General features: G+C 38.2%; 1 protein-coding gene across 2 annotated transcripts in view; it reads left to right on the top strand.

The window, feature by feature from the left end:
- The window catches only part of LOC121381864 (cytoskeleton-associated protein 5-like), a 200,247-nt gene that overhangs the window by 33,071 nt on the left and 154,207 nt on the right, over positions 1-12,969 (top strand). For both annotated transcript variants that reach the window (XM_041511240.1, XM_041511241.1), the window contains exons 5-7: positions 222-301; positions 8,233-8,404; positions 8,593-8,737. In XM_041511240.1, coding sequence (XP_041367174.1) covers positions 222-301; positions 8,233-8,404; positions 8,593-8,737 — 397 coding nt within the window. The remainder of the gene's footprint in view (positions 1-221; positions 302-8,232; positions 8,405-8,592; positions 8,738-12,969) is intronic.

Genomic DNA, 12,969 nt, shown 5'->3' with positions numbered 1-12,969 from the left:
GTTTAAAAACGTATCAAATTCGATTTTGCTTGTTAGATACATTTTAAAACAACCCATGAGATAAATGGTACCTAACGGCCACTTATGTATTATTTTCTATGTGTTCATTGTTATTTATTATGTAGAGAAAATGAGAAATTTATTTCTATAATTGACATGTATTTTTAATTTTCATCTTCAAATCCTTACTTTTATTATGTTTTATTTTGTTTTTGCAACAGGAAGAACTACTTGGTGGATTAGAAAACAAAAACCCAAAGGTTGTAACAGCTTGTGTGCAAACATTAACTGGTGCTCTCAGGTCAGTGAATAATTACGTCAAATCAGTCAGCTAAATCCTGTCATTGTGATACACTATTCTGTCTACAGGTAGGAAAATGCATATATAAATATACAGGACCATTTCTAACGAAATACCAGAAAAGCAATTTAAAATGTGTTTATATTCAACAAAATAAATTAAGCATGCCTTTATTTCATGTCAAAAGAAGTTGTAGTTTAAAATAATGTAAGCACTGTAATTACCAACTGCTAATCGACTAAAAACATGCAAAGTCATCCATCTTTGTTATGTCACATGACTCGGCCGGATATTGTAAGCTTGTATCAGACCTTGCCTTTTAAGGTGCGCGGTTGCGATCATGCTCGTACAGCACACATAATTTCAATCTGGCGAGTGTGAAAAATAACGCACGTTACACTTAACAAACAGCACACATAAATTGATTTTGTATATTGATTGCCACTATTTACCTTATGTAGCTGATAGAGAGATCCGTTTAATAATACCAGTAAAAAATGTTACAAGAATGGTAGTGTCCATGCAAGATTTTAATATTTGACTAGTACTTATTTTTGCTATACAGATCGGAAAACACAGGTTTAATAGACGTCTTCGAAGACATACCAATCTGATAAAACTTCTTTGCCTATTTAATTTAATATTAATTAGAAACAGTCCACTTTTGTATTGTAATAGACCACAACGTCTGATAAGGGGAACTCATTTATACTGTTCATATAGTTATGACAAAAAGAGAAAAGGGATTGAATTAAATAATGGCTTCTGTAGCCTACACAAATGAACTTGTTACGGAAATCAGCAAAGTCGGTAAAATTGTCTCGATTAGTTCATAACTGTTAACCTACAAAGTTTGCTGGCAAAATGGCAATCGTGTGATTTTATACTTTCTTTAAAAAAAAAAAAATGAAATGTTGGAATAAGCCTAGGTATTTTTTTTTACGTCTATTATTATTATTATTTTTTATCTTAAAAAAAAATCAAATACAACTTCATTTAAATATTTGTATTTCAGCCACAGGTTAATGAATGTTATTTATATATGTACACACTATAGTAACAGTAATCAGTGATCATTGCCGGCTATTTAATTTTTGTTTCGTTTGTTAGAAAGTCACAGACCATGTGACTGGAACATGATTTGATGTGCAGCACTCTGTGGCATATTTAAAGAATAACTAACGAGCTATGAGGAATTAAGGATTATCTGTCCCGAGTGAATTAATGTTGTAAACCCAAGCCTCTTTATTACTCATTGTCAATCTTTAACGATTTAAAAAGTATATTTACGTTCCCGCTGCTGTAACAAGCTCACCAGCCTTAACAATATATTCATACGCGCCGTTACCGGTGCACACATAACAGTATCCACAGAAGAATAGTTCCAAAAACACTCAAAATAATCAAATAAAAACCACAACATCTCACGCGTGTGCGACGTCACAGACACAGACATTGACACATTTGTTAAAATATATAATTTTATGTATATGTAAACAATTTATTTACATATATATATATTCCTCTCCCCCGCTGCCGCCCCCTATCATGAATGTTCGTATCGTAACAAAATATGTATAGTTTGTAGTAATAGTTTGACAGATGAATGAAAGCATGAATGAACAAAAAGTAGTCCCGGCAGTACGTAATTGCCAATCAAATCTTGTCTTTATAAAGCCAACCAATCAGTGGCCGTAGAAGCAGTCTGCACACTGTGCACAGATCGAACAAATATTACCCCGTATATTCGAGCCCATATGGGTAATAATGACCAATCAGAGCTATCGGGGTCAGATCATTTTTACTCTTGGAATTCTGCACGCACACGCTGCTCTACTTGACAACTTATTATGCATTGATGATGATGTCTAAAATTATGTTTTTTTTTAATTATCTTTATTATGGCATCCCATGTTTGGAATAAAATCCTTTGTAATCACAAATTTTTTCAGAGTTTGTATATTTTTTTAATCAACAACATTGGCGCCATTGTAGATCAGTGACATAACGCTGTCATAGCCGTTCGTAACTTGTAGCGGTAGGTCAAATGGCATGTTACAAAATGTTGAGGGAGGGAGACTGATTGCGTAATTGTTGTATTAACACCAGCCCTCAGATACCAGATTGTTGCCACTTGCTCGACCTACGCCCGCCCCTCACTTTGATTCAGATCAACGATTTAGACTTGACACTTCCGGTGTGTCATACATTGGTCGAACAGACCACCCTCGGACCCTCCCTTGACACTTACACCTCGAGAGAAGTTCCACTCGGCTGCACATGTTCAGGTTCTTCAAGAATTGGTCAACAAACTTCTGGAGAAGGGTGCCGTCTGCAGAATTCCATTGGTAGACTTAACACCAGGCTTCTCCTTCGATATCTTTCTCATACCGAAGAAAGATTCGCTGGACCTGCAGATGATCCACAACATGGATCCACAATGACCATTACTTGGATCCTTCACCCGCCTTCAAGATGCTCACGGTTCGCGGTGTGCTCACTGTGGTTCATCCAGAAGATTGGCTGACTTCTCTAGATTTGAAGGATGCTAGAGTTATCTTCACGTACCGATTTATCCCACATACCACCGTTATCTGAGGTTCGTCCTTTAAGGCAATCACTATGAACGGACAGTCCTGCCTTTCGGGATCTCCGTAGCTCCTTGGCTCTTTACGAGAATTACAGCTCCGATGTCGCAGTTCCTTCACCACAAAGGTATCTGGTTTCACCCATACCTGGACGATTGTCTGATGAAGTCTCGTTCCAAGACCCAGCAATTGATCCTGTGGTCTCTCGGATGGATAATCAACATAGAGAAGTCTCGATTGCATCCAACGCAGGACATACAGTTCATCGGAGCCCATCTGCGACTAGATCTCAGCCTTGTTCAGGTTCCTATTGATCGTTGGACAAACATACAGTTAATGGTCACCAGAGCTTTGATGTCTCAGATGTCTTTCCAAGAATGGCAGAGTCTTCTTGGTCTCTTAATGTCAGCTTAAGACTTGACGCTCCGAGGTCGACTCCAATTGCGCCGCATTCAGATGTTCCTGAATCCTTACATCTGGTTCAGCGATTCACACTTGCAGATTTGTCTACCAGTCGACCTGCAGCCAGTTGGTGGCAACGCCGATCGAACGTCTTAGACAGAGTCTCTTTGCGGCCCTTCCAAGCGACACACTATCTCTTCGCAGATGCGTCTTTAGAAGGTTGGGGAGCTCATCTCAACGACCAGACTCTGTCCGGGTTGTGGTTTCTAGAAGAAGCCGTGCTACACATTATTCTTCTGGAGATGTTAGCTGTGTACAACGCAATCCTCCACTGGTGTCCGAGGTTGATTGGAGCGTCCCTGGTGGTAGCTAATGACAGTGTTACTGTGGCAGCTTACATCAATCGACAAGGCGGTACACACTCCAGCAGTCTTCTGCAGATGACGTTCCGCCTGTACGACTTTTGGACAGCATTCCACTGCAGATCCGTGCTCGACACATTCCGGAGGTATCCAATGTCCTGACAGACAGCCTATCCCGTCCGTCAGCTCCGAAGTCAACTGAATGGATGTTACATCCGGAGGCTTTTCGGTGGGTTTGCAACCGACTTTGGACTCCAAACATCGATTTGTTTGCCATGCGGATCAACCATCAGCTTTGAGTCCCGGATTCAGACGCCATAGATCTAGATGCCTTGGCCATCAGCTGGAATCAGATGGATGCGTACAGCTTTCCGCCGTCCATCCTGCTGCCCAAAGTGTTGCAGAGATTCCAGCAGTTCCATTGCCGTCTTCTCTTGATCGCACCAATGTGGCCAATGAGAATGTGGTTTCCAGACCTCGTCAGGCTCACCGACCCACATCCTCTACCTCTGCCAGATTGGGACCATCTGCTGTGGCATCCCACGTCAAGGTTACACCATCCACAGCCTTGCTTGTTCCGACTACACGCATGGACATTATCATCAAAGGCTTGAAGAAGAAGGGTTTTCTTCCAAGACTTCTGTGGCAATTTTGAAGGCGCATCGCTCATCTACTACTGCTGCATATAATGTCCGATGGCTGTGTTTCCACCGATGGTGCATCCGGCAGAAACTAAGACCTCGGTCTATTCCGGTGCCTCGACTTGCCGACTTCCTGATGTATCTTCGTACTGCTGCAGTTTGTGATCCAGCCACTACTACAAAGCTATCTACCATCCCTGAGATCCACAAGATGATCAAGGGATTTAAGCTGGAAGATCAAGTCCATCGCTTTCGTCCACCGAAGTGGGACTTGAATTTGGTCTTACGGTCTTTGACGTCGGCACCATATGAACCTATAGAAGAGACATCCCTGGAAGCATTAACATGGAAGACGATGTCTTTTTGGGTTTTGCTACAGCTGCGCGGATTTCCGAGATTCATGCTTTAGATGTGGACCTGATCCGGTTTCACCGTGACCGAAGTTCAGTTACCTTGGGTCTCTTTATGAGCTTCGTGGCTAAGAATCTGCTGCCTGATCAAGCTCCTCGTTCCTACTTGGTACAAGCCTTGTCATCCATTGTGTGTCCGGACAATGTGGAAGATTTATCCTTATATCCAGTGAGAACTTTGCATAATTACATAGAGAGGACTCGCTCGTTCCGTCAACACCGTTCGAGGTTGTTCCTTTACTGTCACCAAAGTCACCTAAAAGACATTACCAAGAATACGGTCTCTACTTGGATCCGGTCTATGATCCTGTCTGCATACCAAAAGGAAGGTTTGCCTGCACCTTCAGCTTCCAACCCGCATGAATGGCATGCACTAGCCACCACCATGTTCCTGCACTTCAGCACATACTTACTGGTTGTTTTTGGGTGAAGGATTCCATCTTCGCTAACTACTACTTGTGAGATGTCTCCACGGAGGATGTTGAGGGCTTCCATCATCTGGGACCTGTGGTGGCTGCGCAGACTTTGGTGAATACTAGCCATTCTCGTCGTCACTGAGCTACGACTGCACACCGAGATGTCTATTGTTTCAACAGGTTAGGACTTGCTAAGACTTGTGTTCTTTGCACTTTTAACATGCACTGGTGCTGGAACTTTTGTCTGGATAACATTTGCCTTGCACTGCACTTGGCCATATGTTTCCTAACTGAACTAACACTTCTTTGGTGTACTAGCCAGAAAGCATTTGGGGATTTGTTTAGTTCAGTATTTTGACGGATGCACCCATACTATGTTGTTGCTTGTTTTTTTACTAAAAACACTCCAATACGTTGGGAGGTTACCTAACACCTACATCCTTGGTGGTACGTCTTTCCACCCTGTCAGAACCAGCTTGAGATGTGGCTTCATGGTTCCTGTTCCATGTGATTCGGGGAGCCATACATGCCACTGCTGACAGATGCCGCCTTTTCTGGTTGTTGTTACTAACATCACCTGCATGGGTTTGTGACGGGCATCCCTAGGAGGAGGGCTTACCATGGTTGGCCTAATTCTTCCACTTGTCAGCTTCTATCTGGTCTTGGGGAGAGCATTTGTGCATCTGCGGATCTCATTACCCACCGCCATCTGCTGAATGCTGCACTTGTGAGGACAGGTAATGTGAAAAGAAATAGAGAAAACTTGGAGTGTTTTCTCTTTTATAAATACATTACCTGCCCTCATGGATTTATTCCCGCCCGAGCCTCCCCTCTTTCTGTTCTCCGTTGATGTGCTCATGGAAAAGAAGGAAGTTGAAGTCACATGACTGGAACTACAGGGAGCATACAGTGAAGAATGTTAGGCCATCCCATTGGCTGTTGGGATGTTTGGACCAGACCACTCGCATGAGGGGGTGGGGGGGGGGGGGGTGCACTTGTGAGGACAGGTAATGTATCTATAAAAGAGAAAACACTCCAAGTTTTCTCCAGTTTTTAAAAGGATACATAATTCTTAAACAACCCCCACCATTCAATAACGCGTACAATATTCTAATGACGTAAAATGCCGCAGGAATTGCTTAATTGTTGAACGGCTCCTTAGAGTGAGAAAGCGCAGGAATACTCTGTAAAACAGTGTACACGTGACAATCATGAGTAACAGGCCTGATACACATTTTCAGTGATACCAAATCTTATGTCAAATCGACCCTACTTAGTACTACTAGTTTGTCCCTATCCGGATTATTTTGCCACCAAACACATATTTTATATTGATGATATTACTAAACCATTTAACAAAAATACAATTTAATTCATAAAAATATGAATAACTTAAAACATGAAAAACTTGTTTTGAAGTAAAGTTCATAATGACAACATTTAAGAAATATTTCATTATTAATTAGACTAAAGCTTGCCAGATGGTGTCTAATAAATCCACACTCGGTAAGCACAAGTCGTCAGTATTGGGATGCGTCAACAAGGTTTTTAGGGTAAATAGGAAATATTTTGTAGCGATAATTGGTAGGAACCAGCTATTTTGGGGACGAAATATCTGGCATATGGCTTTTCCAAACGCCTCCTGTCAAAATCATGCATGGTGGACACTGAGTGGATGGCAGTGTTAGGATGGATATTTATATCGCCTGTCAGTCAAGTTGTCAGTGCCAATGCTTTTGAATTGCCCGTGACTGTCCGAGTGTCGTTAAGTATTGTTTTTTCTTTTATTTGTTTTATGATTTTCTTGGTTGCCCGTCAGGCAACTGTTTGACAAAGAATAGTTGCCTGCAACATATTTTGGTTGTCCTGGGCACCCGGACAACCGATTTGTGCACCCTTGTTCTAACTATAGGCAGTTGACGAACATTTTTATATATTTATTTTTTAATAAAAAGACTAATTCAATTTCTCAAGCATTCTTGTCCGGTCCGCGTTTTACTAATACCCATTGCCAATATTTTGTCAATACAGACAGGCATTATGTTCATACCAGTGAATAGTTTGTAAAACAATTTTTCTAATGAACTGATTCTTAATTAACATAGTTTATACACTCAAAATTATACTTACTTGTATGAACTTTATTGTTAATGAAAATGTTCTCGAACTGTGAAGAAAAACCTTACAAATGATCGATAGACAGACAACAAAGCAGATGTTGATTGTGCACGAGAAAACCAAACTGAACAGATTTAGAAGAATAATGCAGTTAGGGACATTGACAATATACTTTAAATAAAGTACACCATATATTCATGCAACAGTTGCTGTTCTGTTTTTGCAACTGACATTTATATTATAATCATCAAGAAGGGAAAGTGTATTTATGGTTTAGTTTGGTCTTCTCTGACGATTACTGGAGGGAATTTACTCCCTACGCGTCGATTATTGTAACAAATGCATGAAAGAAAAAACGAAAAACAGCCATTCAGGTAACAGATTCTTTTATTGAATGAAAAGAAAAGACCCTCACCCCATAAAAGTGTAACGTTTAAGTAGAGGGTAATCTCGCGAAATATGCCAGTTAATTTTTCACGGTTTACACCACTTCGTTACGGTGCACCGAATACCAGTTTAGTATTAAACGTAACGAAGTGGTGCAATATCATGGACCCATTTTCACAGAACTTGAAACAATGTTATGTGTGTTCTTATGATTACAACATGAAACCAAAAATCAGGCCCTCAGATTTCATGGAAACGATAGTTTCCAGTACTGTGTCTTTTCCCATAATTATTATATCGAGTACGACAAAAATAATATATATATTATTTTTTAAAAACAGTTTCCAATTGGATCCCATGATCACAATGCACAGAATCGAAAAAGTGTTTCCCACGACTTGCACAAGAAATACTCAAACTAAAAAGTAGTTATAGTCCATTTTTATTTTTGGTAAAATGATAGTTGCAGTCTTAAGAAAGGCCTTTCATTGCCAGCCATGTATAAAGACTCCACCTCTTTTGATTTGTTGAAAAATAATTTATTTCTTTTAAATTAATTTTTATGCTCTGATGAACTTAATTTAGATTTAAGGTATTATTATTTCAGGGTTTTTGGATCCAAAGTGATAAAGATCAAACCGTGTGTGAAAGTTTTACCGAAACTTTTGGAAGACAGGGACAAGAATGTCAGAGATGAGACAAAACAGCTGTGTATTGAGTTGTACCGCTGGATAGGAGCTGCTCTAAAACCTCAGATGGCACACTTCAAACCTGTTCTTGTGAGTGTTGAGGCTCATTTTTGCAATCAAAGTATATTTAAGGTGTAATAAATTACTTGATTGCTTTCTGGTATACTGATACAAACATGAATGTTTCTGAATTATATTTCCAGTAAATTGTAAAGGTAAAAAGATTTTTTTATAGACATCATTTCTATGAATGGAATTATTTGAACTGAATTTTCTAGATTCAAGAACTGGAAGCAGAATTTGAGAAGTTACCTGGAGATCGGCCAGTGCAGACACGTTTTATGAGGTCACAACAAGACCTAAAGGCTAAGATGGAGGAACAGACCAGAATTGCTGGCGATGGAATCAAGGATGAAGCTGAAGGTATCATATATGTACTTTGTTCAGTAAATGTTTATTTTAATTGAGGCTGGTACTTGAAAACTTCTCTAATTTAGTAACCAGACCTTGAAATACAAGATCATTGAATTAATTTTCTGAAATTTTGGGAGAATGATTTGTTAATCTTATAAAGAGGAAGGGATACATTTTTGTTTCGCCTTGACAAAGGCGATAGTGATGTTACTTTTTCTGACAAAATATGCAATCATTGCTGTTTCTTAGTACACAATTATATATTAAATGTTCGTTTACTGCTACAAGAACAGTGGGTATTTTCTAACACGTGATAAATACCAAATACAATAAAATTGTTTTGCCAACTCTAAAGGTTTGTCCAAAGTCAACATTGTACACTACACATTCCTTTCAACCACATTGCAGTACATCCTATAATATACAGTCCATTTTGTACCTTTGTTCCAAAAATGCAATACGTGGCATGTCATTAATCTAGTAAACTGTGGTATCTCCCTTTAACTAATAAGCATGGATAACTAAATAATCCAACATGGTTGCACCCATGATTTAGAGTTTCTGTATACTCTTTTGAGTGCCTAATAAATATACCCCTAGCTTTAGTAAAATTAATAAAAATGCCACTGTCTACATTTATTTGCAATGCCCTATGCTAATTGGCCACCTCTCTGAGGTCTCGCTCAAATCACGAAAACGTCGTAAGTCGTGGAATTTCTTATTTTAAGAAAAATTCTTTGAAAATGTACATCTAATGACTGATTACAAAATGTGATTTTCAGTATGTGGGTTAGTCACCTGGGACAAAATAAATGAAGAGCAAAATGCTGTGTATTCCAAACATTATATTTAATATGGTTATGGAATTTTTGAAATTCAGTAATGAAAAGTAATGGAGTTTTAGATGCGATACATGTTAAAATTTCAACAAAACAGTTTTTGACGGATTTGACCACACAAAAAGAAAAAGTTACTGTGTGTTTTTCAAACGACTTGTTTTTGGTAATTTCTGGAGTCTCCTTATGTTGACAGGGTATGTTCTGTACCTTTTCACTGATGGCTTGCTCCAGCTCATCCAGTAATGGAGAGGGGGGCATAGTTGGGGGGAGGGGTGGGGGGTGAAATGATCATGTCTGCCATACATGTTTCTCCTGATCATGTCCCAAGTATGTTCTGTTGGATTAAAGTCTGGTAATTGGGCAGGCCAATCCATATGCATACTGCTAGTCTGGAGAACATCATTCTTACTGCAGACTAGCTTTGAAGAATCCAAGTTTGTTTTTGTTTTACGACACTACTAGAGCACATTGATTTATTAATTATCAACTATTGGATGTCAAACATTTGGTAATTTTTACATATAGTCTCAGAGAGGAAACCTGCTACATTTTTCCATTAGTAGCAAGGGATCTTTTATATGTACCATCTCACAGACAACAGCCTTTGATATATCAGTCTTGGGATAAAAAATCCTATCACCCGTGCCAAGGGGAATTTTCGTGTCGGGCAAGTAATTATGTTAACTGTATATGCTTGTTGACAAGTGACTAATTATAACACCTAAAACTTATTTTCATTTTGTTACAAATTTCGGTAAATCCTTTGGTAAAGAGTTACGATCGTTTGAGCATTGACATAGCTCTAAGGAGAACTAACCCTATCCCTAACTGCTGGAATGATCGGAACTCTTGCCATTGCGTTAACACACCAACACGGAAATTGTTTTGAAAAGTTTGATAACAACTTAAGAGTTATTCACCTTTTACTATCAACTGAGATCGGTAATTTCTGCCACTGAATGTTCGATTGAATTCATACAAGTAATCATTTTGATGATCTTCAGTCTTGGAAATGTCGTCCAATATGCTTTAAAGCTTATATAAAAATAAAGTATGCATGCCTTGTGTGTACAATCAAAATGTTTAATCCTCACAAACATGGTATAAGAGGAGGGATACAGTTTAAAATTGTCTTATTAAAATTAAATTGGATGTTAACGCGGTTCAGGAATCTGCTCTTTGCAAATGAACGAGGACATAAAGCAAGTGCTACTAACAAGTTTATAATTTCTGAATTAACTCGAACAAAGCATAAATATTATGAACTGTATTCTTATAAAAGTTATAAGATATTTTAGTTTAGATGTAATAAACCTTGTAGCAGAATATACTTAATGTTTTTCCAGGGCTGGCCAAATGTACTCATCTGCTCACCCCAGATGAGTAAAATTTATAATTCAGTCTAGAGCCACTGAAAATCCGCGACTGGATTTTCCGCGGAAAAACATGTTTTTTTTTAGCAAAATCGTCTTTTGTCGATAAACAGAGACCTTTTGACTTTTATGCATTGAAATAACCTCATGCTTTCTTACTTGACTGGTAACTGACAATAACTTAAAATACATTGAACGCAATGGCGTGTAGCGCATCATGAAGTTCAGTCATTTTCGGTTTCCAATAATAACGGTATTAACTGAAATGTAACCTTAAACCGTTAATTGTTATTTAGCTCATAATTGTGTATGTATAGTAAATTAAATGTTCTTTTTAGTTTTAAATACTTCCGAAATAAAACATTCTAATTCACTGCAGTATCAAAGATTATTTTAACAACATTTTCATTCAATTATCTTAAATTTACTAACATTTAAATTGTTGTTGAAACAGACTTAAAGTGCTGTGCCAGACCATACACTAAAATTTCAAATAACATAATTAAATGCTTTCTTAATTCATTGCAATAATATTTTACACCGATAGGTAAAATCAATAATTACGAAAATGCCCCATAAAAGTATTAAAACATGACTCCTGTAGAACACTGCCGGAAACGACCGAGTAAAATTCTCGGTAAAAACATTTGCCTGTAAATAGCCGTGACGTCACGAAGGGAACGCGCTTCACTGAAACCTACCACGAGATGACTTCCAGCGCAAGCGAAAGTGGGACCGACAGCGACTGCCAAGCTCATTGATCATGCGATTCTTCTTTCGATGATGAATAGTGTAGTAATGACGACTGGACTAATATTTGTGCAACACAACAAATAATGCCTTATCAGTTTGAACCTGGAACATCTTTCGACGAACCACCGGCCTGACAGAAGACGATGAAAATGGTCGTGGAGACAGCTTACCACTAATTTACAACTTTTATTCTTGTTTTGTTCTTTAGCTTTTCGTGCGAATTATTTTGCTACACTGTATATTCTAATACTTGTGATGTAGTAGAAAAGACGATAAATAACTCTTGAATTCTACGAGTCAAGTGGACCTGATATCGGTAATTTCAAGAAATAAACAAAAATTACTTTTAGTCCGTCCCATCCCTCTGTGAAGATGGGTTTTTTTGTGAATAATTTCAGTTTAGTTTGACGTAAAAAAAAAAAGTAAAAGTGTTTTGGAAATAACAAAACAATACTATTTTTTGTGTGCAGTTGTGAAAACAGTCTGCTCAGAAATAAATAACTTATTTTAATTTTAAAAAATAAACAAAAACAACTTTTAGTCCGTCCCATCCATCTATGAAGATGTTTTTTTGTGTGAATAATTTCAGTTTAGTTTGACTTGAAAAAAAAAAGAAAAAAAAAAAGTAAGTGTTTTGGAAATAACAAAACAATACTATTTTTTGTGTGCAGTTGTGAAAACAGTCTGCTCAGAAATAAATAAAACTTATAGCACATTCCATAGTATGAAAAAAGGTTTTCTCTGTGGGAAGGTATAGTAAAATTAATTTAATGTATTTTCTTCTTTTTTTACAAAAAAAACCCTACATTTTTGTAGGGTGGGACGGACTAGGCTATAGATACTTACTTGTCTGTACTTTATTGTTTTAATGTTCACGAACTGTAAAGAAAAATCTCACAAATGAACGAGATGCAAACGACAACAAATCGGATCTCGATGATTGCACGAAACGTGCATGAGAAAACAAACTGACCAGAGTTGAAAGCATAACGCAATTTGGGACATTGACGATATGCACCCCAAGGTCGTTTCAGTGTGGATGGCATCGGCTTGTTGTCATTTGTTTTTTTGTGTCGCAGAAAAATTGTTGGTACGGTATCTTTTTTTAAAAGCCATAACACATGGTATTCCCATATCTCGCTTAAGCCGACCAGCCAGTTCGGATGAATCGCAACTAAAGTGTCTGCTGTTGCAACGGTCTCTGGCATTTTCTTCCTGTCCAGTATTTCCACGTTGTTTTAATCAAATTCACACAAAGCTTTCTCACAGCAACATT

Source organism: Gigantopelta aegis, chromosome 9 (genome assembly GCF_016097555.1).
Source record: "Gigantopelta aegis isolate Gae_Host chromosome 9, Gae_host_genome, whole genome shotgun sequence".
Taxonomy (NCBI): Eukaryota; Metazoa; Mollusca; class Gastropoda; order Neomphalida; family Peltospiridae; genus Gigantopelta; species Gigantopelta aegis.
This window is presented reverse-complemented; position numbering and strand designations above follow the sequence as displayed.